Source organism: Equus asinus, chromosome 20 (assembly GCF_041296235.1).
Source record: "Equus asinus isolate D_3611 breed Donkey chromosome 20, EquAss-T2T_v2, whole genome shotgun sequence".
In the NCBI taxonomy this organism is placed as follows: Eukaryota; Metazoa; Chordata; class Mammalia; order Perissodactyla; family Equidae; genus Equus; species Equus asinus.
Genome location: NC_091809.1, coordinates 98,549,655 through 98,573,145, shown reverse-complemented (window position 1 = coordinate 98,573,145; position 23,491 = coordinate 98,549,655). Strand labels below are relative to the sequence as shown.

The 23,491-nt window shown below is 47.8% G+C and overlaps 1 protein-coding gene across 9 annotated transcripts in view; it reads right to left on the bottom strand.

Annotated features, from left to right (window-relative positions):
• INSC (INSC spindle orientation adaptor protein) overlaps positions 1-23,491 on the bottom strand; it is a 128,580-nt gene that overhangs the window by 11,910 nt on the left and 93,179 nt on the right. For all 9 annotated transcript variants that reach the window (XR_011495925.1, XR_011495924.1, XM_070491180.1 and 6 more), the window contains exons 8-9: positions 12,237-12,408; positions 7,998-8,176 (exon numbers count right to left, since the gene is read on the bottom strand). Coding sequence is in view for 7 of the 9 variants with exons in the window: in XM_070491180.1 (XP_070347281.1) it covers positions 7,998-8,176; positions 12,237-12,408 (351 nt within the window). In the remaining 2 variants the exon portion in view is untranslated. The remainder of the gene's footprint in view (positions 1-7,997; positions 8,177-12,236; positions 12,409-23,491) is intronic.

The window sequence follows — 23,491 nt, the reverse complement described above, 5'->3', positions numbered from 1 at the left end:
ATGCCCACCCCTTGGCAAAGTCAAGGTTGCAGAGAAAACTCACAGCACAAAACTGGAATAAGGAATGGACCATCAAGGGACCCACCGCAGACCCCAAACTGTACAGGGTAACAAAACACCACCAGAAAACACTGGAAACTCGGCACCTGTTAATGCAGATACCGCCATGACCGTGTTCCTGACACACACAGCAAGAGGAAAGTCCACTCGCTTCCACAGAAGCCGCCAGCACTCTCAAACGGTAATTAAAATAAGTAACAAAATAAAATGAAAAACGCTTCTCGTTGGTGTAGGCCTCTCTCTCTCAAAAGGTTTCTTCAAAGCTTGTGGCACAGTGTAACTGCAGGCCGTGCCCCCGCCTCTGAGGCAGCGGCTGGCAGTCCCCTGAGGACGGTTCGGGCAGCTTAAATATTGAAACTGGATAACGCATAGTAATGTGATGCTACCAAGAAAGATGATCCAGATGTTAAGAGGCTCAATATCAGCATATTATTCTGGATAATGAATGCATATAACAAATCTGTTCTTTAAACAGAAACAAAAATGTTTGCCATATTAATAGAATGTCTATCTCCCCTTTCTTCACTAAACACATGTGGAAAAGGGATACATATTCTCAGGGTGCTGTGGCATCCGTGTGTGTCAGCCCCTTCCGGCTCAGACCTGTCAGGGGCCTGGTTGGGTAAGCAGGACTTGGGGTATTGCCAGGGGAGGGGCCAGAGAGTACCCCAAAAGCTTTACCCCAAAGACAACTCTGCCCCAGTGGGATGTTTTGTGAAGAGAGTGGCAATCTCCCATTTGCATTTTAGGAAGATAATGGAATTAAAGGAGATTTAGTCCTTGGAGCTCCCCTCCCCCTTAAAGATCGTGAGTGTTTGTGGGCTGAGTGGAAGGACTTAGAGGAAAAATATGGGTTGAAGAAGCAGTCAAACAATCGAAGGTTTCCCAAGAGGCAGAAAGTGCACAGTCTTACGAGGAGGGAGACACAGGCCACGTCTGTCAGATTGCAGTTCATGTGGCCTTCTCCGGGCTGAGAGCAGGAGCAGGGAGCACGGCCTCTGTTCCCACCACACAGGGGCCGCTACACACCAACCATCACCAGCCTGGCCTCTGAATAAAGACACTAGCTTGACATACAGATCCAAAAGAAAAGGAGGGAAGGAAGGAGGGAGGCAGGGGGGAGGAAGGAAGAAAGGGAGAAAGGGTAAAATAAAAAAGGAAAAGGAAACCTTTGTCGGCAGCATCGGGTTCATTACACGGCAATTATGATCTGTGTCACAGGCACAGGTAGGTCTTTGTGTCAGACTAATTTAGATCCTGTTAATGAAAATTACTTCCTCTTTGCAGAGCCTGTACCCCATGTGGTTTTCTGAGGTTCAGATGAAGAACTCAATTAAGCACAATTTGAATAAATGCCAATTATGCCCTGCTTTGAGTGCCCCTTTGGAAACATCCTTGTATGCACCGTGACGTCGAGGGGAAGGGGTCACTGTTCCTCATGCAGTCAAGCCCAGGCCTGGGCTTTTAGGGACAACCCATTTACCTTGCTGGTACGTGACAGCAGTGCTGTCGGCAGACACAGAACAGGAGCCGGCAGACAGTTTTCCCTGGTCTGGGCTAATTCATTCCTGTCTGACGGTTTTCAGTTAAGCCCCTTTCCTCCTAAACAAGGGGCACTACTCCCTCTGCAGTTATTTGTCAAAGATGGAGATCAGCCTCAAGGAGGCCCCGGTGAGAGGCAGGTAGTGTAGTGGCTATAGGCACGGATCAGCCTAGTCCCAAATCATGGCTCTATCGTTTACTTTCCCCTGATCTTGGCCAATTTGCTCAAGCTTTCTGTGCCTTGGTTAACGAAGGTCTATTCGTTTTCTATTGCTGCTAAAACAAATGACCACAAACTTAATGGCTTAAAACACCACAATTTTACCTTGCGGTTCTGGAGGCCAGAAGGCCCGAGTGCATTTTACGGAGCTAAAATCAAGGTGTTGACAGAGCTGCATTCCTTCTGGAGGCTCTAGGGGAGAGTCCACGTCCTCCCCTTTTCCACTTTCTAGAAGCTGCTCACATTCTTGGCTCTTAGCACCAGGTCACTCTGACCTCTGCCTCCTGGATCACATCTCATTCTCTGACTCCGCCCCTTCTGCCTCCTTCTTAAAGGAGCCCTTGTGGTTACATTGGACCCACATGGATAATCCAGGACAAAATTCCTGTATCCAGATCCTTCACGTAATCCCATCTGCAAAACTCCTTTTGCCATGTAAGGCGGCACATTCACAGGTAGTGGGGATTAGGATGTAGATATCTCTGGGGACCATTATTTGGTCCACTACAGAAGAGAAAAATAAGATAATTCCTAAGACTGTTGTGTGTATTAAATGACCCAATGTTTTGTCAAGCACCCAGAACATTTGTTAAATCAAATGAGTCTAACCTGCCTCTGGAGAACAGAGCCTAAAAGTACCCAGGTCTCAAAGACTGTGTTAAGCAATACCTCCCAAGGCAAGACCCGGTGTTGACAAACGTGCTGCTAACGTGAGATCATCCCCAAAGGGAGGCACGATCCCAGAGCAGGAGCTCCTCCCAGCAGAGAACCCAGCCAACTGTGTGCTTCCTACCTTCTGTGGCACCGGAAATCATTTTTCCTGTGGCCTCCCAAAGACTGACTGACCACCTTAGGAAAATTGAGGTGAATAGCAAATTGAACCAGAATGGCAGAGGACCTCCCGTGTCACTGATTCAAGAAGAAATGGCCCTGTGTGGGAAGAAGGCAACTGGCAAAGCCTTTTGACGTCAGCACACACATGGAGGAAAAGGTTTGCTCTGTGCTGGCCCACTTGTCCACAACCAGCCCCACGGCGCGCACCAGGCTTGTCTCACATACGCAGCAATGTCTGCCTGGGATCCACTCCCACTCTACCTCTGTCTCCTTTGTTTGCTTTGTCGTAAACCAACACTGAGGTCCATACCACATAAAAGACAAGCGAGGATTACGCAGGAGACCCAAGGAGAGGCAGGTGCTCTGATCTAACAGAACTTGCAATACAGAAACTCTGACTTAGATTTAATGAAAAGTTATGATTGCTTTTATGCTGTGCAGTAATCAGGACAAAAAGGCCAACAGTTCATGAGACTGTAATTAGAATTACTCTTTAATTGCTAGATGGAACATTTAGATTTCTATTATCACTGTGTTAACTCTCTAGAAGCTAGAGCAACAATGTCAACTGCAACCCTGAGACCAGCCAGAAAAATGCCTCTCGGCCTCTCGAGGAAGCTCAGGGCTTCTCTCTGCCCTGCCATCAGGTCTTCCCTCCACACCACTCCTCTGCTAAAGAGCAGGAAGAGCAGAAATAATCGAGGCCAGGACGCAGGTCTGAAGAATGAAGGGGTCTGAGAGAGGAAGGGTGTGGTCTCTTTAAACACGCTATCTTCCCCAGGCCAGCAAACCAGGGGGCCCAGGAGAAGGTCCAGCTCTCTCCTTCTCCTCTCTCTCCGTTGAGCCTCTCTCTCTGTCTGTTAGGTTTTGTCTGGGGGACCCAGAAGCAGAGAGCTGGACGGGTGTAGAGACCAGGAGGGCACCTGCCTAGGCCTGAGACAAGCACACTGCTCCCACTCTCTGGTTCTGGGGTCTTCTCACTGCCAGGCCTGGCTGTCCCTCCTCACTACCAGAGAGGAAACACTGGTGGGCTGAGATTCCGGCTTAGGAGAGAGAGCCACAAAGGCCATGGAACTGCCTTGGATGTAGGTCCTAAGCTGTTGGCGACGGGGCAGAGGACTGTCTCTGGGGACTGCGCCGAGGCTGGGGTGTGGGCCTCACGGTATTAGAGAGCAGGTAAATGCCAGACCACACTGTCTGCCTCGCTTTCCCTTGACTTTTAGGGAGGGGATTATGGGGCAGATCAGGACCAGGTCCTGGTTTCCTCCAATCCCCTCCAGATAGGTCTATTTGTATATGTATTCATACGCAAATAGAGGTACCAACCTCTTCAAGTGGCTTATAGTCCTCATCAGCCCCTCAGACACACACACACACCTCATAGATACCCACACACACACTGAAATAACACACACCACCCATTGACTCACACCACACTGCACTCACCACCACATTAACTACATTTCCTGACCCTTTCTTCTGGCTCCAAAGCCGACCCTCCCTGTCTCAGACCATCCCAATCCCTGGTTCTATCAGAGCCCCCTGCCCTACTTGTGTTTGAGTATCCACTTTGGTTGTAAGTTCTCTATGAGCATTTATGCATTTATGAACATAATGACACAAGGAGGAAGGAAATATTATTATCTCCATTACATGGATGAGGAAATGGTGGCTCAGAGAGGTTAAGTGATTTGTCTAAGGTCATACAGCTAGGAAACGGCAGAGCCAGGATTTGAACTCAGGTCAAATGAACTCAAAGCCTATGCTGTTTCTACTGTGTCACATATGTCATATGTATATACGACAGCGGTTTACAAACTATAGAAGGCTTTTGTGGTGTGAGTCAAAATTAGCATCACTAGAAACTGACGTTTCTGAGAAATAGACTCCAGAAAATGATATTCACAGGGAGGTCTCAGAAATGCTACAAAATCCGGGCATTCTAAAATGCCAAGAAGACACTGCGCTTTCACGGGAAGAATATACCAGCACCTCTGCCTCTATGAAAGCAATGAATTTCTGAAGGCCACAAAAAGTCATGCTCAGTGAGAGGGTCTGTTGTGAGTTAGACGAGACAGCCAGGTCCCTTTCACCCTAGGTGGTCACTGATCAACAGGCAGGCAGGGCGGGCGAGGCGAGCCAGCACCAGCACCAGCACCAGGCAGCCCCCTTCCCACCACCCCAGGCCTTGCCTGTGGCTGGATTCCCTGGGCAACATGACCCCTGGAAAATACTTCTGGGGATGAAAACGCAGGCCACACAGATGGCTCCTGAGGCAGAGAGTGCTCCTGGATGCCTGGCCACATCCGGCTCCCCCAGATTAGCAGAGGGGGGAGGAAGAGCCCAGGCCGCAGGCTGCCCTCACCCCTGTCCACACCCCAAGGGGGCTACAGGATAGGCATGGCTGCGGAGGCTTCTGTTGGACAAATTAAGCAGACTCAGCTTGTGGAGACGACGAAGAGATCTCACTGAGATGTCCAAGTGGAGGTGGACAACGTGTAGATCTGGAGGCCTCACACAGCGCTGGCGTCACTGGCAGATGTATTACCGGAAGCCTCAGGGGCATTTAATCTCCTAAATGCTTCAGGGGGCGGTGAGCACTGCAGAGTCTAATTCATCTTCTTTGTCTTCATTACAGAGAGCCCTCTGAGTGCCTTAATCCTCCCTATGCCACAGGAAAGAGCCATTTGTTTCTTTAACAGGTGCACTCCCACTAGCTAAGTGGTTGCTCTGAGCCAGGACAGAAGGTGAAGCCATCCTGAGGAGGGTGGGAGATGGGCCTGGCTCAGACCAGAGTCGGGGAGGGGGGAGGACAGGGTTGGGGGAACAGAGCGGTCGGGAAGTGGGCAGGAAAACTCCTGACTCCATGTTCAGAAAGAACTGCCATCTGCAGAGAACTGGACCACATTCCCGCCCCACCCCGAGTCCCCTCCTTCTTGGGAATCAATGGTGTTTCAAGAGGCGTCCAGTCACTCCTCATGATGAAAAAGGGTCTCTGCCCATAGAGCCACAGGATGTCTGAGCTGGAAGAGACTATGCCCATATTACAGATGGAGAAACTCCACTCTGGAGGTTCTCTACTCAGGGCTGTGTGCCAGACACTCCAAGGCCAGGAGCAATAATAACATTCACAGTGGCTTCCATTTATTTCATGTACCAAAAGTTTATATTCATTAGTTTATTTCATTCTTATTTCAACTTTGGGAAGAATGTGTTATTCAACCCCATTCGCAGATGAGGAAAGTGAGGCTTGGAGTGAGCTGCCCAAAATTACATGATTATTAATAGCACAGAAGCTTTGAACCTAGGTCATGTGACCCAGAAATCCCTGTTCTTATGGCCTCACTCCTGGATCTTATAAGAAATGACCAGGGTTGGCCACAGGAGAGGCACTTGAAGTCAAAGGGACCTAAAATCATGTTCGGCAGGTGAGAGACCAAGCAACCGGAGGTGTCTAGCTGAGGAAGGGCAGAGCAGGAGCAAGGCAGACAATGCAGATTGGGCTCTCCAGCTCCATTGCCCACAGCCAAGGGCTGAGACTCCAGTGGACATTGGACATGCCCCCTCAGGAGCCAAGTGACCAACAGCCAGCCCAGTGGGCCATCACTCCTTGTCTGTTTGTACTGTCATAACTTTCCTCTATAGGAGGCTTGCCCAACTCTAAGAAGTGAGAGATTAGACTGGAAAAGAAATGGGGAACTGTGTCATGCATGGCTTGGAAGGCCAAGTTGAGGACTTTAGATGTGCTCTTCCTTGGGGCATCAAGTTTGAAAAATAATGATATTCATCATTTATTGAGGACTTAGCAGGAGCTAAGCATTATATCAGGTCCTATATATGTATTAGCTCACTGACCCTCACAATAACCCTGCAGGGTAGACATTCATGTCTCAATTAATATATGAGAAAACCAACACCAAAGAGGCTGTGACTTGATGAGAGTCACCCAGTTAACAAATGGCCTGAGCAGGATCAACCCTCCGTCTCTCTGACCCCACAGCTACACTACCTCCACTTCATTTTCAAAGCTGGTAGTAGTTGAGAGTCAAAGACTAAAGTCTAAGTCAGGCCAGGATTTAAATGTTGGCTAGCTACTTGCCAACTATAAGATTTTGGGGACATCCTCTTGAGCCTCAGTACTCTTATCGATTAAATGGAGCAAATATTATCAGCCTTATAGTATTATTAGAGCCTCACATGCAAATGCTTATATACTAGAAAATTCTCTCTAAATGGGAGTTTCTATGATCAGAGATTCTAAGGATAAAAAATAACTGATAAGGTGCCATCCTGCTTCTTCTCTTTCACTCCCTAAACAAGCATTTAGAGAACTTCGCCATGGGTGCCAGCTCTGGGCTAGAGGTCTTAAGAGATCCTGGTGAAGTACAATCATGGACCATGCCCTCAGGGGAAAAACTGACATGAAATAACTAGGAAGAAATAAATATCATTGGAAAAGTCAACACTGCATTGTGAGACGTGGCCTCCGAGAAAAGGAGGCAATTCCAGAGAGCTGGAGCCATCAAGGAAGGCTTCCCAGGAGCGCTGGGTTAGGAGCTGGGATGCAAAATTTTTGTGGCAGCTTCGACTAGGGGATGAGGCTGGAAGAAACAGACAGGGAGGGAGGCCAAGATGTAGACAGGGATGAGCTGGGTTGGAGGTTGGGGATCATCTAATGTAGAGCTGGGGCGCCTCATGGAATTTATAGAGTCCATCAGCTCCACCCTTTGGTAGGGAAATGGCAAGCTGAGTATGGCAGAGGTGGGACAGGATATAATTCCATAACCTCGAGCTCAAAGGCCCTTTAAAACCCCTTCATTCAATGTTTTCAAAAACGTTTAGCATTAAAATCCTTTTTCCTCAAACAAAACTTTACATGGAGCTCAAATATATAAAAACATTGAGAATGACAAGAGGAGTTGAGGCCAGAATCAAGGCTCTGCTCCAAGCCCCTGTTTTTGTGGAGTCAGAGAAGGGAAGCAGCTCGCTGCAGGGTACAATGTCAGACAGGCACCAACAGGACTAGGAGACAGAGCTTCAGAGGAGGTCCAGGGATCTTCCCATGGTGTCTCCGCCTCCTGGGATGGACAGGTGTGAATGGAGAAAGAGAAAGGCCCTACAGTGGTTGGGAGGTGAAAAGGGGGTAGAGAGGGTGCTTGTGGAGATCCTTCAAGGGCAACAGGGCATGTTGAGAACACTTTCCTTTACTGTTCTACAGAATGTGATCAACAGGACTGACTGTGTGCTGCCAGGCCATGTTGTGTCCCTCTCCCCAGTCCTGGCCTCCCAACCTCTGTCTTCAGGTCAGGGCCTTGTTCTTGGTCCCACTTGAGCTTCTCACCTGGTCCCGGGTATAAGGCGTGTCCACTCTCTGCTTGTCACTGCAGGCTTCCAGGAGGACGCGGATGGCATTCAGCTGCAGGAGCATCTCACAGGCCATTGTGTCAAAGAAGGTGATGTTGGCAAGGGCCGCAGAGGCCAGCAGGAAGACTTCTCCAGATGAGGCCTCTTGGCACAGTTCTGGATGGCGAAGAGGAAGAAAAGATCTTCACTGCTAAGTGCTTTCATATCCTATCTCATTTGGTTCCCACAACAGCCCTGGGAGAAAATTCATGCAGGTGTTATAATATCCATTTTACGGATAGGGGAAGTAGTTACTACAGAGGGAAATTTATCTCTCTAAAAAGGTGGCAGAACCGGGATTTGAATCCTGATGTGTGACTCCTGTTCATTCCTTCGTCCAGCTATTATTTACTGAGTGAGCACTGGGAATGAAGCACTGCTGGTGTCTTGGGATGGCATGGTGAACAAGAAACATAGGGTCTTTGCCCGTTTTAGGCTTACATCCTACTAGTAGGCAAGAGAAAATGAGCTTTTAAAAAATTAATATAAATAGTTGTAAAATCTGACCAATGTAAGAGAGAAAATAAACAAGTGCTAAGAGAGAGAATAACTTGAGGTTCACTGGGGTGCATAAGGAAGCTCTCCTTAGGAATGAATTTACAGCTAGGACCTTGAGAAGAAAATGAGGTCAATCTTGAAACTATTTGGAGGATGAGTATGTTACAGGCCAAAGGAACAGCGTTTACAAAGGCCCTAAAGCAGAAAAGAGCTCCTAGTCCATTTGTCTCCGGTAATGTACACTAGACTGCCATTGAATTTGCCTTGAGAAAGAGGCTGAAGTTAAAACATAAAGACTCTGCCTCTCCAGCTGCCAACAGCAGAGCTTCATTATTTCCTTTTGGTCCCAAGAGAAGGGTCATCTGGCTGCAGAAAAGTCCTACACCAAGCCCCCGAATGTCACGCTCATTCCCTCTGATCCTACTGGCCATCACCAGTCCTACTCAGATTTCCCAACTTGCATCTGTAATTGTACTGATGAGTTTGATGGGTCTTTAAGGAGGAGGGGATCACCCTCAACCCCTGCATCCTTCCACCATCTAACATCCTCCTATGGGCTCCACATGATCTGGAATGGAGGCAAGAAAGGGCTCTGCCCATGGTACCACCCATCCACCCCAATGGACCTGATTTCTGACCCTCAGCTCCAACTTGAGCATCAATCAGGGTGCTTCCTGGGTCCACGCCCTCTCCTACTGATAACATCTCTATGAAAATACAGGAAGAGAAGCCACACTTCAGGGCAATAGCCCCAGGAGAGACAGTTCAGGAGGCAGAGTTGAGCTATATCCTATCCTGATCTCTAGTTCTTGCCTCCAGACAAAGAGTCTATACTTCCACTGGGCTCTGATATTGAAACTAGCACCTCTTGGCACCTTCCAGAGAGTGCCATTACTGGTCCCTAACTATAATGGGAGAGAAAATAACATTAATTGAACCACCTGCAGTGTGCCTTGCACTGTGCCATTAAGTTCTGAGCACCCTTAAAGTAGAAAATGGTTGCCTCTGTTTACAGATGTAGAAGCTGACACCCAGAGAAGCTGGTAGGAGCAGCAGTAGCTACCATCCGTTGAGTGTTTCCTCTGTGCAAAGCACTGCTATTCATTCTTACCTCATTAAGTCATTCTATCTTTATGACATCCTAGATTTCATCACAGTTTCTAGACAAAGGAACTGAGGATTCAAATGTTAAGTGATTTTTCAAAAATTATGAAACTGAGGACTTTTGGCAATTGTTGGGGCCTAGGAGCAAATCCAGGTCTGGTTGACTCCAAAATCCCAATTCCTTCTATACTCCAGGCTTCCTCTTGGCCTCTTTGACTCATCCCCAGCGATGCTCCTGCAGATCTAGGTTTCAGTTCTGTCAGGAGGGCAATGTCTGTCTCTGGGCGGCGCTGCTCCCCGAAGCCCAGATATGATCAACTAAACAACTCAGAATCTTGATCTAAGTGCCCAGGGCTGGGACAACGGATTAGCCAAGGAATTAAGAACTCGGTAATTCCCCTTTTCCAACGACTGTCCTATCCTCTGACTTGAGGGGAACCACTGGGTACAGCCAACCCCTTCCAGGCCACCTCCCTCCGTCCAGGGTTTGGAGTAAGACCACAAGACTCATCGGCCCACTTTGCTGTAAGATTTCTTAAAGGTCCAAACACCCACCCTCATTCTTATGCAGCCACCATTGCTGCCGACGCAGCAATTATTAACACAACCAACTAAGTGCCATTTAATTTTGGTGCGCATTTATTTAAACTGCAGTCTGAGTCACCTGGGAAGTGTTAGGAAGATTAAATTGAGGATTCCAGTGGCTCATTTATAAATGTTTCCAGGGAATGGCAAGAAATTGGAGGGCTTATTCCCACCAAAGAACAGAGCCCTGGCGTCCTGCCCAGAAGATACATCCCATCTGCTGACTCTCCGAGCAGACCCCACGATGCATCTTCCTCAGGGTGAAATAAATGAGGAGATTCCTCTTCTCCAGGGAGAAAACCAGTCTGGGCAAAGAAGTCGGAATGGACATACGGCAATAGTGAAAGGTCGTTTGGACTATATATGTTTTGGGATGCTTATTTATTTTATTATTTTCTATCATTTATAAATTGGGAGATCTTCCTATAAAACTTAGGATTTTTGTCTTATCTTTAAAACCTAGCCTTTTCTACGCGGCAACAATCAACTGGAGTTTATCAGTGACTGCCTCCACTTTAGTCAGTAGGCCTGCTTTTCAATTCCATACAGGACTCAAATCTGCTAATTTTCTTCTTCCATCTGGCCTCATCAACTCCTTTATGTTTCCTCCCCGGCTCCAGTGTGAAGTATGAAACTCCTGGCTTAAGTGAATCCTAACATTGTTATGTTGCCTCAAGAAAGTTCCTTAACCTCTCCGGGCCTAGATTTCTTCTCCTATAGAGTTAGCATTGAACTCTAGGGTCCCTTGAGTTCCATCCAGCCAAGACTTTCAACAGTCAGCTTCCATGTTTTCTCAACTTTGAATAAATGTGGATGTTGGCAAATAGACTTATGCCAGCCTGGCTCGTGGGTGCCACTGCCCCAGGGACTAGAATCAGCCAGGAAGTCAACTTAACTGATGCCTTGGATGTGCAAAGTACTTGCAGATCTTAACATTCTAGAGCTAGAAGGAGAAATTCTAGAGCTTGAGAGAAATGGTTCCAACCCCTTCTTTTATGTATTATTAGGAAAATTGTAAAATGAGCTTTCCAGTGTGACCTGGCAAGTGAGTGGCAGCATCTCAGACAGTGTCTGCACAGGGCTCTTGGTCAATAGCTACTCACTGTGTGGACGAATGAAAAGACAAAAAATCCAAACCCGAGTGTTCCAAGTCCAGCGTCCTGTGCAGCTCCTAAATTTGTGCGATTCCAGATCCCCCAGCCCTGGTTTGGTGACTCCCAGAGCTACTTTACAATTCCTGAAGTTACTTCTCATTCAGTTTCAAAAGATACGGACATGGAGACAGCGCCAGAGACAGGGATAGAAGTAGAAACACAGGTCATCACCAGCACTTATAAAAGAAAGGACGTGGTTTGTAAAACAACTTTCCTGAGGATTGTTATCCAGAAGAGTCCTTCTAGTTCCTGCAGTTTTGCGAAGGAATGCTGGAGGAAGAACGTGTTCTAGATATCAGGCTATGATTCTCCAGCCAGGACTTCAGGTGTCCAGACGGGAAACCTCGAGGACTCAAAGCCTTTCAGGCCTCATAATGTGAGACCAGTAGTGAGACTACAGGCAGCAGACTAGGGTGAGCCAGCGCTCTCTGAGAAGCTGTTTGCTCCCGGTCATTGCTGCCACATTCGGTGGGTACAAAACACTGACATGTCAGGAACAAAGGCCATCAGAGTCTTTCTGACCAAGGATCTGAACCTCAAAATTAGAGACCTCACTCCTCCCCGGGGCTTTTCCTGGTCTCCATTCTCAAAGGCCAATTAATCCCAATCTGACCTCACTTCAAGGAGCTTCTCGGAGGGCTGCACGCATTTTAGTAGAAGATGACACCAGAACTCTTTTAGGCCTGACTCTTATCCTTCGGTGATGGGATTTCAGCTCTTGTGATCATCTGTGTAGGAGATGTGTGAGGTGCAGAGGGACCTTCTAGTCCCTTCCTGAAGACAACTGTGACAAGGCCCCCTCCCCCAGCAGTCCCTTCCGGCCCAGGATGACTCACTGACAAGAGCTGTCACGATCTCCTCCATGCTCTCCAGGAAGCTGCTGAGGTGCTGGGTGAAGGGCAGGTGTGGGGAGGTGACCTGGGCCACCACAGCCGCAGCCTCAGCCCGCGTGGCCTCTGAGTGGCTGTCATCAGTCAGGATATCGGCCAAGCACAGAACGCCATCCACCTGCAGATGGAGAGAGAGCACATCCCTGTGCATTCTGGGAAAGCACCACTATTCATGATAGTAATGAGACAGAGACTCAAGCCCCCCTACGTGGTCCAGTGCTGGATCCCCTGTGACTCTGGGGGCCTATCCTTTGGCTCCAGCAGAGATCAGTGACCTCCCATGAGCTTCCTATATAGCAGACATCAAGCCAAGCATCTAAGGGCTAGGCCCTGGTCATCTACCACAGCCAACTGGAGCAGAAAGCACAGTCACTTAGAAATCTCACATCCGAGCTCTCATCCTGGCTCCCTCTTACTTACATTGTATGATTTGGCATTAATCACTCAGCCTTTCTGAGACTGTTTTCTCATCCACCAACAGGGTGTTGAGTGGGGCAGGGGAGGGGAGCTTAAAGAGATGAAGTAGATGATGCTGAATCCAGAAGAGATGCTCGACAAATCTTGGCTCCCTCTTCCCTCCCTTGCGCTAGCAGCAGGCTGAGCTCAATGTCTTTCCTTCCCCATCCTCCCCTATAGAAAGAAGGCCATGTCCCCGGAGGCCTTGCTCTCTCTGCCCAACCAGAGAGGAGCAAACCTGGGCATGGCGGGACGTGAATGCCAGATAAAGACTTCAGCTTCCCAGTTCTGCCCCAATCAGATCTGCTCTTGGCATAAGAGCAAGCTCTTATGAGAGAAGAAGCTAAAAAAGAGCTTCCGCTTATTCCGTGTTTAACAGGTGCCGGCTACCACTCTAAGAACAGCGCATATGTTATTACACCATTTGATCCTTACCATAACCCTCTGAGGTCAGCGTTAGGATTACCCTCATTTACAGATGAAGAAACCGAGGCAGAAATGTTCATTGACTTGCCCCAGATCACAAACTTTAAAAGTAGCTGATTTGGGATTTGAACCAAAATGGTTTGGTTTCAAAGCCCTTGGTTTTGAACAGGACATTAGGCTGCCTTCTCAGAAGCGACATCTGAGCTCAGACCTCAGCCTCCATCAAAAGTCAGTAGATGAGACCTGCTTAGAGGAAAAGGAGAGTAGTAACCTGTGAAGGTTAGCTCCATAGGTCTACTGCAGCCCCTCAGGTGCCCCAGGACACCAGCCTTCCTGAGCGCCCTGCCACCAAGTGCCAAGGAGTCCTTCCCTGTTAGGAGTGGGGCATAGGGATGAGGCAGAGAAAGAACCAGGAAGAGGTAAGGTGAGGAGAGGCCTGTGCTGATGCTCCCCACACCTGCCACAGGCCTGAGGTTCCTGTCCCTACACCCTCGCTTCCTGCCACTCAGCTTCAGCCGGTCTCTGTAGGTCTGCGTTTCCTTTGACTAATTACCACCACTGAGTCTTGGGCCTCCCTTTAGTGGCTCTTGGGAGCTCTAAGGTCCATTAGCTGTGAAAGCCTTTGGCAGTCTCAGACTCAAAAGAGACAAATGTGGAAACTGTCCGCAGTAAAACTCACCTGGATGTGCTTAATAAAAGAGAACAAACAGCAGCCAGGCAGCCCCTGGCAGGACTGGATTCATGCCAGGTGTTTGACTGACAGGCCCTCGGAGAGAGGCCTCACTTGGGCCCAGGGAAGGAGGGCGGGCCTTCCTCTGGGCCTAGAAACAGGAAGCAACCCTACAGCCAACATAAGGAACCTCTCAGGCCTGTCTGGCCTTCACCCCTTTTCCTCCTTCCAGCACCATCCAAGGCTGCAGCTAGGGAGCTACAGGGTCCCTAGTGAGGGACTGTCTCAATCAGTCCAGTCTCCCTAATCTCGTCTTGGATGCAGATGAAGTTGCATCCCCAATCCAGCTGGGAACTCTGGTCATTTCCAAACCAGACCCAAACCCAGTCCCCAACACATGCTTGGAGATGGACCAATCTGAACACAGTAGAGAGGCCAAGGAGTTGATGGTCCCTGAGGGCCTGGATGCTAGGCCTCCTCCCAGCTCAGAATGCTGCTCGGCAAGCCCACTGAGCACATACTGTGTGCCAAGCCTTGCACAGGAGCAGAGGTGAACCAGGGCTGGGCGTCCCCTGCAGTGAGGGAGGTGACTCATCCACAAATAACCATTACATGGGTGACTTCAATGAGGGTCCTGCATGGGGAGACCTCCTGAAAGCCGCCCTGACTTAATGCCCACACCCCAGCTGGGGGAGGTGGCCCTCCTTGGAGCTCATGCTCACTCACAGTCTGCTATCATCGTAGCATTTATCACCGTGATGGGCCCTTTTACTCCAAGTGGGGTCTGTGGACCAGCTGCACCAAATTCCCTGAGAGTTTCTTCAAAGCACATTTTTGGTCCCACCTAGACCTGTTCAACTGGACTCTCTGGGGAGCCTGGAATCTGCCTTTTAACAAGGTCCCCAGCTGACTCTACGTGCCAGCAATTTGGAGAAGCACCGCTGTGAGGAGATTCTCTGCTCCCCTGTCTGTCTGCCTGTTTCCCTGGGGGCTCTGCAAGCCCGGGGACCTCGGTTTGCCTGCTCGTGGTACTCCAGGCCTGGCACGCAGTAGGCTTTTGGTAAATGAGGACTAAATGCAAGGAGGTAAAACTTGGCTGCAGACTTGAGGACACACTTAGACAAGTAAAGGAGAGGAATGACATTGCGACATCATGAGCAAAGGCTGCTTAGGAAAGGCAGCTTTGGAGAAACAGCCAGAAACATGGTATCCACAGATTCCTGACTCCGGGAAAATGACCCTGACCCCAGCCTGGTGAAGACCCCGTTCCTTCTCCACCCTCAGGTTTCCCAGAGAAGAGGATCTGGGGCGTCCTGCCTATGCAAGTGCCCACTGTCTTGATTTCCTTCTAATTTGGTTTATATGCTTCAGATCTCTTTTGGTAGCTTCCTACTTATCAAATATATCATCCTTTCAAAAGAGAATATATATACATATATAGCAAATTTATAAGATATTCAAAAATAATAAAATGAACACCTACATGTGTTTATGTATATGCCTAATAGCCAGAAATTCTAATATTAGGGATAAAATAGAACCAGAAAGCCCCTGTTCACCATTCTTGAGCTCATGCCTCTGCTTTTCCCTGACAGATAAGCCACTACCCTGAATTTTGTGCTTATTATTCCCTTGTTTTCTTTAGAGATTTATTGCCTGTGTATATTGTTTAGTTTTACAAGGTTTTGCACTTGACATAAGGGGATCACACTGTATGGTGCTTTTGTCCCCAGGCAGCATTATGTTTGGGAAGTTCCTTCCTGTTGTTGTGTGTGGCAAGGTCCATTATTTTCACTGCTGTGTGGTATTTCGTGGTGCAAATCAATCACAATTCATTTATGTATTCTCCCATCGATGAATATTTCAGCTGTTTCCCAGGTTTTGCTATAATACAAATGCTGATATGAATATTCTTCTAAATGCCTTCTGGCGCACATGTGCCAGAGTCTCTCGGTGTCTCAGTCTAGGAGTGGAATTACTGGCTCAGAGGGATTGCACATCTTTAATTTTTACCACTGTTACCAAACTGTTTTGCAAAACGGAGCAATGTATATATTCCCACCAGCAATGAATAAACTCACGTAACTCCATATTCTTGCCAACATTTGATACTGTCATATTTTAAATTGTTGCCATTTTGATGGGCGTGTAAAATTTGTATTTTAATATGCATGTCTCCTTACTATAAGGAAGCTAGGCGTCCTTTTGTATGTTTTTGATTTGCTCTGATTTGGTTTTTGCCATTTGGATGTCTTCTTCTATGAACTGCCTGTTTAGGAGTTTTCCTTTTTCTATTGGGTAGATTGTCACGAGGGCCAATTTCCCAGGCCTTTGGCTCTGATGCTACTGACCTGCCACTTAGCCTTCTGCCACCCGCCCAAATTGGTCTCTGTACCCATCACCATCTTGGCAGCTCCAACCCAGCCAGCTCATCACAACAGGAGGCCCTGAATGCCCACCCCGACCCCCACCCGGGCTCTGGGCTTCCCAGTGCCCGAACCAGTTCCAGTAGTGTCAGAACACGCAGGGCTCTGGACTCACACCTACCTGCGTCTGAATCCTACTTCTGTATCTTACTAGCTGGACAATTTTTGTGCCTGCTTTGAGCCTTTGTACATAAACTAGGGATAAAAATACCAACCCCAGAGGATATTGGAATCATCTACTGGGAGAATGCATGTACAGTGCCTGCCACATGGTGGCGCCATCATTCCACCTCATCTCCGCCTGGTGGTTGTAGGCAGTAACCCTAGAGATGAGGCCCTGAGTCAGCTCCCCTCACTTCTGCCATCCCAGCCAAGGTCTCTCAATGGGACTTCTCTCCAGGGCATCTTTCTGCAGGCTCCTCTGGGACTGAGACCCCATGCGGAACCTCAGCCCTTTGGGTTGGGGCCTCCAGGTTTACCTGCCTGTTTGGATGTCCTTGGATCGTGCAGCCCAGAACTAGAACTTCTAAAAGGTCAGTGACTCCTGTTTTAATTCCTAACCAGGAATGATAAGATGAACAATTACAATCTCTCAGAAAGAAACAGAAAAAAGTAGGAGGGTCCCTGTATCTCTTTATAGTTCCACAGATGCTGACTGAGCACCTATCTCGTGATGGTGCTGAGCAAGGCCCTGATACAGAGATGAATCAGCAAGAAATAAGAGACAGAGAAAGAGAGACAGACAGACACAGAGAGAAACAAAAAATGAGAGAGCGAGAGAGAGCATATGCTTAAGAAGGATTTGGGACCTCGACCAGAGCAAAGCCCAGCCCCTCCCCTGCAGAGAACTCCCTCCATCTTGGCCCTCGCTCCTTCCTGGGCCTCCATGATACCCTACTTTTTGGGCTCAGCTCCTCCCTAGTTAACTGCTTCTTAGCCCCAGGTTTTCCTGTCAGCCCACTTTGTACCATCTCCGTCAACAGCACCCTAACCCAAGGGACCTCAATGACTCCTACGATGACCCCCAAACCTAGCCTCCAGCCTGGATCTTCTTTTCTGAAATCCGCATCTACATTTCCAACCTGCTACTGGATCTCTTTATGTTTAATTCTCAAACTAAGTTGCCTGGGTATTCCACGGCACCTCAAACCCGGTGCACTCTACAGCTGAAGTCGTCGTCTTCCCTGTCTTCCCTCCTCACTCCCGTCTCAGACCCCTCTCAGAAGTGACTTCCTCTGTGAACACGGACCTGAGAGTCTCTGTTTTCTCAGCTGCCACACCACTCTGGTCTGACCACAGCTGGAGCACTTCCCATGTTGGAATTTCCTCATCAGTTTATGTGCCTATCCCCATACTAGATCTGAGCTGCTCAGGGCAGCTCCTGTACTGAATCATCTCTGGTCCCCAGCACCCAGCTGAAGCCTGACACACACAGTTAAGTTGTGAAGTGTGGGCTGAATGATGAAAAAACAGAGGCCCAGGTTGGGGGAGAGATTGCCTGGACCACGAAGCAAGTTAATGCTAGGCTAGGACTCCCATCCTGGTCTCCTCACTCCTCGCCCTGCGCCCCCTCTGTGGGGCCTTTGGGAAGAGCGATGAAGGGAGAAGCTAAAGAGATGGCCAAGTCGGTGGCGGCTGCTCAGCTCAGCTCCTATGACGGACCCTGTCATAGAGTAGCTCAACCTGAGGCCAGCTTCCTCAAACACTGGTCCCATTTCTGGAAAGTCTCCATCCGCAACCACCCACTTCCCATCCCCAGTCATAACCTTAATGATGCCAAAAGTGCAATCTAATCAAAGCACTTTCACATCCCTAAAGAACTGCTGCTGGAAGCACTTAGAGGTAATTAGCTTTTCCATGGAGTAGGATGGGCCTGGGCCCGAGGCCAAGCTTTCCTCATGGGAGGGCACGCAAGTGGTGACAAGGATGCTCTGGCCTGTCATCACCTGGGCAGCAGGGCCGATGCACCTGGAGTCTGGACACAGAGGGAGCTGGTGAATGCTGACATTCTCCCCAGGAAGTGAGAGAAGAAGCATGGAAGCCACATGGTTGAGAAACCCAAAATATACAGTAAACATCACATCAGATTTTTTAGCAATGTTCTCCTACTGATTAATGGAAAAGCATCAGTGCTGGCTTTTATGCGAATACCTAAGGGACACAGGCTGGTATACAAAGGCCCATCACCTATCATGGGTGCTGAGCTGCTGTTTTCCAGTAACTTTTTGCACATTTAGTTTTTAGGGAAAGAAAGAGGAGTTAGCTGCTGGGTTTTAACAGTTAAACAGAATCATGAGCGTGCTTCAGGGGAGGGAGCATGACCTAAAGACCCCCAAATTTCCTGCTTCACCTTTCTATCCACTCAGACACCTAAAGTCTACAGGAAAAAAAAAAGAGCAGTTGGAAGCCTGCTCATGGTTCCAGGTAGAACAGATCTGTTGGCCCAGGGTGCAGCCAGAGGGAAAATTCAGTCATTGTCAGAGATGGAAGCAAGGGTCATGCCCGAGAAAGCATGTGTGAGCCAAGGGACAGGGCGAAGCATTAGGGGTAGTAAATGAACCCCAGGGCCAGAAGCAGGATCTGAATGTGCATGTAAACTGGATTAGTGCAGGGTCAGGACAAAGTCTGTGAACAACACAAGGGGTTAAAGGCTCACTTTATAAAATGAGGCATTTGTTTTAAGGATTAGTGGCAGAGCTGACAGCTCAACAGAAAGCTACAGAAAGTATAACGGGCCTTTAGGAGGCTAATATTATCCTCCACCCAAACTCACAGATCCAAGACCCCATTCAGCTTCTTTTGCTATTTCAAACAAGAATCTTTGATTAAGAGCTAAGTTCCCAAATGGATAAATACTGGTGTTAATATGTAATAAGGAATGGGACAATGGATGAAAGGGATGATATAGCCAGCTTGACAAGCAAGTCAGTAAGGTAAAGAGAGGCGAGTTATTGAGGTGGAGAGAATTTCAGGATTGGGTCACTTAAGGATATAAATAGGAAATAATTTCCCCGTCAAGCAGATGATTTTCCTCAAAGCTGATAATCAAACGACGCTCTGAAGGCATTTAGAGGGGGGAGGAGCGAAGTTTGGGAGAAGGCATCAAAAGGTCACTAGGAACAAGCCCATTTCCCCTTGGGTTAGGGTTTCTAGGTTTGTGCTGATGTGAAATTTTCAGCAAAGCACTACTGGGCGCAGCTGGGATCTGAAATGCACCCAAAGTGCTTCTAGATTAGTGGTTCTCAGCCTGGTTCTCAGATGATTAAAATCATCTGGGAAAGTTTTAAAACACTAATACCTGGGCATCACCACCAGAAATCCTGAGTTAATCGGTCTGGGGTGGAGCCTTGGCATCAATATTGTTGAAGACTCCTCAAGTGACTCTGGTGGAGATCCTGGGTCGAGCGCCACTGCTCTGGAGGTCCCTGTGATGCACTGGAAGTTCGCAATCCCGGGGGAGGTGAGAGCCTGTGTTTACACCTCAGCTGTGCTACCTGCTGAGTAGGTGAAGTGAGCAAGGTACTCACCTTCTCTCAACTTTCTAATCCTTCATGTGATAATAATATCATACTTAATAATTAAATAGTGAATAAAATATTGAAAGTGCTTCTCCTGAAATCAGTAACAAGACGGAGAGATCCATTCCAGCACTCCTATTTAACATTTTACGGTGGCCCTGGCCAATGCAGTAAGACAAGAAAAAGAAATAGATAAAACAAACAATTTGAAAAAAGGAAGTAAAGTTGTCATAATTTCCAGATCACATGACTGGGTACACAATCCGAATCCACATAAAATCCAAAAAAATCTACACACCATTAAAATTAATAAGTGAATTTAGCAAGGTCATTAGGTATAACATTCAAAATTGTACTTTCTATGTATTAGCAAGAAAGAACTAGAAAATAAAAATTTTAAAATAACAATTACATTAGTATAAAAACATACCTAGTATTGAAAGTAGACATTTAGTAGTTAACATGATGTAGTCTATACAGAAGTTGAAATACAATGATGTGCACCTGAAATTTATGTAATTTTATAAACCAATATTACCTCAATAAAATTTTTTTAATTAAAAAAACATATACCTAGAAATAAGTCTAAAAAAGATGTGCAAGATGTCAACACTGAAAATTCAAAACCTTGCTGAGAGAAATTAAAGACAATCTATCTAAGTAGAGAGATATATTCATTGATTGGTTGGAGTACCTTATACTGTTTAAGATGTCAAATATCCCAAAATTTATTTATAAATTTAAAGAAATCCCAATCAAATTTTCGGCAGGTGTTTGTGTGGAAATTAACAAGCTGATCTTAAAATATATATAAAAACGCAAAGAACTTAGAATTACCAAGATAATCTTAAAGAAGAACAAAGTTGGAGGATTTATTCTACAAAATAGCAAAATTTTATTATAAACTACAAAGACTCAGACAGTGCCGTATTGGCACAAGGACGGACAAAAAGACTAATGGAACAGAAAAAAAGTCCAGAAATGGACTCATACATATGTCGTCATCTTACAACAAAGGCACCACTTTAATTCAGTGATGAAAAGATGGTCTTTTTGATAAACGGTGCTGGCTCAACTGAGCATCATATTGAAAACACTGAACCTTGAACACCATTAAAAACAATTAATCTGAAGTAGATCATAGACCGGAATGTGAAAGGTAAAACAATAAAGCTCCTGGAAGAAAATATAGGAGACTATCTTCATGAGCTGGGGGAAAACAAATATTTCTTAAATGGACACAAGAAGTATTAACTACAAAAGAAAAGCTCAATAAATTGGACTTCATCAAAGTTAAGAATTTCTATTCATCAGAAGACACCATTAATTGAATGAAAAAGCAAACTACAGGCTAAGAGTCTATATTCTCAATAAATGTACCCAACAAAGAATTCGTATGCAGAATATATTTTTTAAAGTTTATAATTCAATAAGTAAACGACAAACAACTCAATTTCTTAAAATGGTCCAAAGTCTCAGACAGACATTTCACAAAAAGAAGATAACCAAATGGTCAGTAAGGATATGGAAAAATGCTCAAAATCATTACTCATCTGGAAAATGAAAATTAAAACCATCATGAGAGATCACTATGTCTCCAAGCAGGTCACAGTCAGGGCACCGCCTTGTCAGCTGTCACAAGGCTGCAAACTACTTATCCCGACTTCTGAAGCGTCCCAAAGGAGAATGAAACTCTCCTTTGGCAACTGTGGTGTTCATTATCTGTGTCTTTCCATCTCTCCTCCCTCTCTCGTCCTTCTCTAAGTCTCTTCCTCTTTCTCATCACTCTTCTCTCTCCCTGTCTCTCTTTGTCTCTGCGCGTGATCAGAGGACCCACCACGTCCTGTCAGGGGTTGGTGGACGTTGTGCTTTGAGGGCTGGCCTGCTGCCAATACTGTGCTATCAGTGCCAGGCTGTTCCCAGGAAGTGGGTCCTCCCTAGTCAGACTCTGCCCCCAAACCTGCATCCTCTATCATCTTCTCAGTCTCCTCACCATCTCCTTTCCCTGCCCCAGAAACTTCCTTTCCCCTGCTCCTCTCCAAACTAGCCCTTGCCCCACTCCGGAAGCTAAAGGGTGAAGACAGTAGGCCCCACCCCTGCACCCATCCAGTGCCCTGAGTGACCCTTGCTTCCCTGCAGCACAGCTTCCGTTCTCCCAGCACGAGCATCACGCTGACATCTGATTTCTTATTCATTTTCTGCTCTCGCCAGGTTGCTCGGGGTGCAGCCAGGAAGCCCACTTTGACCAACATTTTACCCTGCTGAGCTTGGAACCCCTCGTCTCACCAGACGCACACACACACACACACACACACACACACACACAGGCCTCCGTCTGTGAACTCACAGGGAGAGGGAGGTGCCCAGCTCTCTTCTGACAAATCCGAGAGGAACACCACCCCCTCAACACACACCCAGTCCCAGAGAAGAGGCACCAGAAATTGCACCCCAGCCAGCTGAACACCTTCTAGCTTCTGTTAACCACATTTGTCTTCCAAAATTATTGCACGTGGCGCACAGACCAGCAGACCAGTATCTCCCTCCACCAAGTGAGAAAATCGAGACTCATGGGGATTAGGAAACTTCCTGTGGCTCCTCAGCAAACCGGTGGCAAAGGAAGGGCTGGCCCCAGGTTCTCTCCGATGACCCCCAACCTGGGGACAAGGTCTGTTTGGGGACCCAAGAACATGGTTTCAGGGCTAGAGGAATGGGGGGGGAGCTAGAACAAATTGCCAGGGTTAGATGATACAAGAGGGGGCTCAGGGCAAATCCCACATGAAGATTTGTAGTCATTCTGTCCTTGCTGAGGGACAATGTCTTTGCTCCCATCCTGCCACCCCACACAGGGGCCTGAAACTGCTCCCAGAGGCCCTGCCAGGCTGTGTCTGAGTGAAGTCAGGCGCCTGCATCCTGGTCTCAGCCATGCTGCTAACAGTGGGCACGTGGCATGTATGTCCTTCCTCCCTCTGGGACTCTATCCTCCCATCTGCAATTTGGAATAAGGCACCAGAGCTCTTCCAACAGTGTTTACTCAGTCACACAGGCAACATTGTTCACCTGTGTGCAGCCTCTTCCCTGATGGACCAAGGGGGCCGGACGGTGCCTGCTGGTGGGGAAGCTCAGTCTGAGCTCTGAGGCCAGGCAGGGGGAACACGCTCCAGGAGCAGCACTGAGCATGAGCATGGTGTGAGCACCCAGAGGAAGGAGAGCAGTCGGGGAGGCTGTCCAGGGAAGGAGTATTTGAGGCATGTCAGCAAGTGCAAGTGGAACACTCCACTGGGAGACCCCAGCCCAGGCAGGGGCTCCAAGACAAGGAAGCCCCTTGGACGCTCAGGGGAGGAATCCAGCGGGAAGGGGGAAATGACTCACATTTATGGCGCACTGACTCATTGTGTCCTCACAAACTGCAAGGCAATGATTATTGCTCTGCTTTCCATGTGATGAGCCCAGGGGTGGCAGGGGTGTGAGAAGGTGGTGAAGCTGGGCGTGGAGCCCAGACCTGTGTACCACACAGGCAGTGTGCTGGAGGCTGCTTGCTGGAGGGCACCTTCAGTGCCAGGCCGACAGGTTTGTATTTTGTCCAGTGAGAACTAGGGGGCTTATGAAGCATTCTGCTCCAGGAAAGCACAGGACACACTCGCTGGGGAAGCCTGGAAGCTAGAGACTTGTTAGAAGTATCCACATCCTCCGCCTAGAGGAGTCTGG